The 5,751-nt window shown below is 39.5% G+C and overlaps 1 protein-coding gene across 4 annotated transcripts in view; it reads left to right on the plus strand.

Annotated features, from left to right (window-relative positions):
• Nucleotides 1–5,751, plus strand: part of LOC116698112 (phospholipid-transporting ATPase ABCA1) — a 40,266-nt gene that overhangs the window by 6,465 nt on the left and 28,050 nt on the right. For all 4 annotated transcript variants that reach the window (XM_032529882.1, XM_032529907.1, XM_032529897.1 and 1 more), the window contains exons 4-5: nucleotides 682–823; nucleotides 1,085–1,203. In XM_032529882.1, the coding sequence (XP_032385773.1) occupies nucleotides 682–823; nucleotides 1,085–1,203 (261 nt within the window). The remainder of the gene's footprint in view (nucleotides 1–681; nucleotides 824–1,084; nucleotides 1,204–5,751) is intronic.

Here is a 5,751-nt window from a genome sequence, read left to right on the forward strand (position 1 = left end):
TGGTTCTTCGTAAGATCAATATGTTAGTCATCCGAGCTTTTCCATGTTATTTTCACAGTAGGATTTCTCATATTTGTCAACCTTTGTTTGCACTGTGTGAATGTGTGATAGGACCTTTAGCTCCTGGAAAAGGTGGTTTCACAACTTTGACAACTTGTTTCAGCTCACTGGTAAAAAGCTCAAACAAAAAACATCAGCAATGCAATCAACATTTCATATTAGTGTTTTCACTTTTTTGAGAAGGAAAACCGTTCCCCTATTTGAAACAAATAACAAGTCAGTGCAAACCCAGTCAATCCAGTGAACTCCAACTTTCCCTTTGTGCCACCTACACTTATCTTTTCAGTATAATAGCTAGTTAACCTCAGTAAATTCCAACAGTAGCAGTTAAGATAGCTGATAAGAGTACAAACAATTGTAAAGAGCTAAAGACAGCTAGGTAATTATTTACACACAGTGAAATACTTTTTTCATAGTTTAGGTTTGATTGGTGGAGAGTAAAATGAAATAACTAGTCACTGAGACACTTAATACAGGAGAATTCACCCCCATCCTACTGGTTAACAGTGTTCTTGTGTGAGACTGAATGATGTCTGTAAATTGAGTTGGTTTTCTGTTTTACTGATATTCCAAATTTAAAACTAATTATAAAAAAATGTATGCTGTCCCTTTCCTTTTCAGGCCATTTCCCAAACAAGGCCATGCCCTCAGCGGGCTCCTTGCCCTGGGTGCAAGGCATCATCTGTAACGCCAACAACCCGTGCTTTCGTAATCCTACCCCTGGCGAGAGTCCCGGGGTGGTGGGAAACTTCAATGATTCTATGTGAGTAACACGGCCTTCTTGCTGATTCATAGTTAAATCAATGCATTGCTTGGGTTGATTCAAAGTATTCACTTAGTGCAAAGAAACATGAGTTTTGTGTCGTTTTGTTTTATAGCTTTCAATCTTTTTATCAACATAATTTGGATTAAGTCACATAGTGCATTCTTTTAGAAAATTGAGAAAAGATCCTCTCAGGCTTTGAATTCTTAAGAGATATCAAAGAGTGTGTCTGATTTTGTCTCTTTCTGCCAACCTCACTAGAATCTCCCGATTGTTCATTGATGCCAAGAAGATCCTGCTCTACTCACAGAATGATAAAAGCTACGAGGGCTACAAGGGACTGCTGAGGGCCCTCAAAAAGATGCAGAAAAACAATGCTCGTAAGGACATGCCTTTGATTTTGTGCTCAATTTGTGTTGTTTTGATGCTGATTGATCCCTTTAGTCACCCACCCATACACATTGATCACCTATTCATCCATTTATCTTGCCTGCATGCTCATTTAAACAGAAAAGAAAACTCTTACACAACTGCACATGCAGAAATGATCTGTGTTGGTAACTCACACCTTCAGTTCGTTCACACATTGCTTCAGCTCGGGGGAAATATTTAGGTTCATGAAAACGTATTGTTTTGCAAAGAAGGAAGAAGTAGTTTTTTGTAAAGCTACTTAATTTTAAACTATTGAAAACAAAGTAGACTGTAGTTTGTTCAGTCTACTAACTATTCAGCTACCTGAAATGATGGTCTAAAAATAGGGGTCCTATGTCGTTTCTACACAAGACATGATCAATCTCTTAGCATTTAGACACAAAAGAGACAGTGAGGCATGCCACTTATTTAATACAAAGTGAATGAAGCTTGAATCATTGCACATCAATAACAAAACAATGATTAGCGATATGATAAAATTAGATAACATGATTTGTCACGGTCACTTTGCGTTGCAGCAGCTGACTGAGCTGATGTTAGCTCAAAGTCTTTGGAGCAGTGTTCAGAGTGCAACGTGTCTCTTCCTTATCACTACCTGCCAGCCGTGCTGGGCCCCTCTCCCAGAAGCCACTGGGTGTTGCATTTCTCTGTTATAACTTTACGTGCCAGTGGTGGTATAAGACAGGAAAAACGTGTGTACCACTCTGACAATCATTATACAATCCCTGCATAGATCTGGTTGTACATGTCGAGTTGTTCTGACTGAAATGTTGCTGCTTCCTGTCTACGAGGAGTGGTCACAGATGGGATTCTGCTATTTCTGCTGTCAGTTTGACTGACATCCTAATTTTTAGGGATTAGTGCTCCAGTTTGTAAAATAACATTTTAAAATGTGTCCTTTTTGAAGAACAAAGAGAGAGAGATATTTGTCAGCATTACCTCTTGAAAGAGAGAAAGTAATTTTTCTAAATACCATCTTGTTGACTTCACTGGGCTGACTCCATCAAAGCAACCTGCATAAAGGAAAGCTGGCTGTGTTGAATCTGCACGACTTCACATGCATAGAAGTCATACAAACACATTAACTTTGCTCAGTGAAAAAGATCTTTTCATTTCAACTCAGTATCCATTCTGACATGGGAGGCATGCTGGGGGCAATGTTTGTTTTCCAGCCGACCATGTGTACAAAGACAACCGGGTACAAAAAGAAAATGAAAAACAATGTAATGATGAAAAAAAACATTAACACTGTTTAAAATGGAGGATAATAACAGAACAAAGGGCATTACAGAACAGAGTGCAAGGACAGTAAACAGCAGTGACGTAAGTACTGACCTCAGTTAATTGCTAACGTGAAATGATGGAGTCTAATTGGAGTGGGAGTAATTTTGTTTGTTTCATTACTTGCTTTACTACAGCAATATTTATCTGATACTCAGTCAAATTGAGCAGAGTGTACCATCAGAAACTATGCAACAAAGTAGAATGATCAAGGTTCTTGTTGTTTTGGCTACAGTCTGCTTTACTAGCCCAATGGTACACTTTGTTATGCAATGGCCCTACAAAGCATAGCATGGCCTGAAAAATGGAAAGATTAAACATCAGAGTAAATGAAAAGAAAATCATTTTTATTAATTAACAAATTATTTGACAAATTTGCTGATTTCTCATTTGGAATGTCCTCATCTCCTTTTGTGTCTTTCCTTTCCATCTTGTAAGCAGTATACATTAGAGCCCAGATATAGATCTTCATCTTATCTGTGGGCCACAAGTCAGGCTCTTTATCATTCTAACAGCGCATTTGTGCACTTTATCACAACTGATTCTAAATGCACAGCATTGTGCTTAATCCCAAATTCCGCTCAGGATTTGCCTTTAATCCAAGTGAGGGAATGCACCGACATAGCAGCATAAGGGACTGTCATGTATGATGCAGGAAAAAGTAAACCGAGCACTGCACTTGCAGTAATGCTGTAGGAATAACAGCATGATTAAAGAAAATGGAGTGGAGACCCTCACATGTCGGTTAATAATTCAGCAACCAACGGGTGTCAACGACAAGATTTACACTGACAGGGAAGAAGCCCTGTAAAGGCTCAGGAAAAGTGATACACTTCCCCCCCCCCCCATTGGATAACTAGATAAATCACACAGCACATTCTTTTCTTGATGAGGTTTAATGAATTCCTGCTTCATGAGATAGTACAGAATGACATAGCAAATAGATAGAATGGAGAAAATCAGCATTCAATTAAGCATTTAAAGAACAGAGATGGGCAACATTTTTTAAAGATGTTCTTAATACCACATAGATAAATGATTAAGAGATAAGTATGGTCTGATAGTCGATGCTGAGCTCTTCAAACGCCACAGCATTTTTTTCCTGTCTTCACAAAACTGAAGCTGAAACATTTTACTTTCAAATTTACATTATCTTCCATTTTTAGACTTTCATCAAATTTGATCTGTTCTGCCTCCATTTGATTCAAAGGCTCGATGTGTCTGAGCCTGATCTTTTAAAATGGGGACTATGCTGCCTTTTTTATTAAATGTACGTGTATGTAAGACTCAAGTTTGCATGGATCCAAACACATGCAGTACATTGCATTAATTCCTTATAATTTTAACCATAAACATCAGTCCAACACGTCTACACTTAAACTCTCACTTTAACCGTTAACCTAATTGACCTACCTGAGTTATGAAACCAGGCCCTAGCTCCTTGCTAAAGTGAGATATAACATCACCTCACAGAATTTTCCTGATTTAGGACATTTAAAACTCCAATAGGCTCTCACACAGAGCTTAGATACAATCCAAAAAGTTATTGCTTCTCCAACTGTCTACATCAAAACACTACTTCAATATACAGTCCACCCGTTACACATCCTTTTTGTGTGTTGATTTCTCTGCTGTCAGAATTGGATCCATCAATCTTTTCTTGATCAGACTTCAAGATCACTTCAAGATTGCTACTTGATGCTTGGTAGTCAAGCTGTGGTAGATTTGGGAAATACTTTGTTCCACAGAGATCCCAGCCAGTTTATTGACCGGTTTGACCACTGAAGTCACTGGTTTCTAAGTGTGTCACAGTATTTTCAAATATGAGTAGGCACCGCCAGGAGCAAGCAGAGACTTGAATGTTAATGTTGGGCTCAACCTTGTGTACAGCTGGCTCTACCATAGGAAAAACAAACACAAATAAGGTTTGTTACTTCTTTCTTATCGTCTTCTCACTTATGTTTTCTTACTTTAGAAACCCTCTCTGCTCCTGCTAACTTGGGGGGGTTAAACCACGTAGGCAGCCCACACTAAGACAAACACACGCAGATAAGATAAAACAAGGAAATTGAATACAAACATGCAAGCATCTTTGCTGACTGCACAAAGAACTGCATCACTTTGCATCCAGATATGTCTGTCCTCAAGGGCCTTTGGATGCAATGCACCATGGGAGCTGTGACTTCCTACTGGGACTCCGATTAGACCTTATTAGCACTCCCTGGTTGTTCACCCCTGAGAGTTGAGGTCAGATACAGCAGGCACAGGTGCACGATTACACACGCACGCACGCATACACACATGCACAGAGGCCCATGGAGAGCATGGATGGTAAGGATTTATGTGCAATACACACTCACACCTCAAACTTGAACAGCACACATCCTGGTGCACAGCCATGGAGGCAGTAAGGGAGAGTGACGCCACACATGGGCCTCCTGAACACACAGAAACAAACTGTTCTCTTTCACTTCCTCCCAGGGGAAGTTTAGCTTAGTAGAAGCAAAGTGTTTCCTGCGTATGTGTGTGTATGTGTTTGTGTGTTTGTGTGTGTGTGTGTGTATGTGTGTCATCTGATAAAGTCAAAAGAAAGCAAGCCGACAAAGATTTCCTGGAAATAAAGGGAACAGAAGATGATGGGGAATGGGGGAGGGGGGTTGGAAGACATTTTAAAATAAGCAGTCTAATTAAATTATTCAATTGTGCATTATTAAGTTGTGAATAAACTAGAGGAGAGCAGAGCAGTAAACATTCATTCTTTGTTAAATGTATTCCTATTGATAATCCAAAGCAGTAAAATAATTTGTAAACCTCTTTAGGATGAAAAACAGTCAGTTACATTTAAAGCATGAAGCCATGCTAACATAAAGGTTTGTAGTTACAAAACAGATCAATACAGCATAGTTAGTAACCAAAATAACAGCCTGCGGGCTGCAGGAGCTATTCCTGTTCCCTCTGCATGATTCCTCTTAAAGCATCAGCCAAAGTCTAGGACAAGTTCTGGTAGAACTAGCCGGTGGATGGAGAGAAAATGGTTAAGATTGGACTAGGGTACAGAAAAGTAGGTGAAAGGTAGAGACAGAGACATTTAGGAAGAAGGAGTGTAAGAGAGGGAGAGACAGGAAGACTGGTAGGCAGAATCTGGACCAAAGTGGAACGCCCTGTAGTAACCCCAGTGTACAAAAACTGAGAAAAATGTGTGTGTGTGTGTGTGT

The sequence above is a fragment of the Etheostoma spectabile genome, chromosome 2, assembly GCF_008692095.1.
Source record: "Etheostoma spectabile isolate EspeVRDwgs_2016 chromosome 2, UIUC_Espe_1.0, whole genome shotgun sequence".
In the NCBI taxonomy this organism is placed as follows: Eukaryota; Metazoa; Chordata; class Actinopteri; order Perciformes; family Percidae; genus Etheostoma; species Etheostoma spectabile.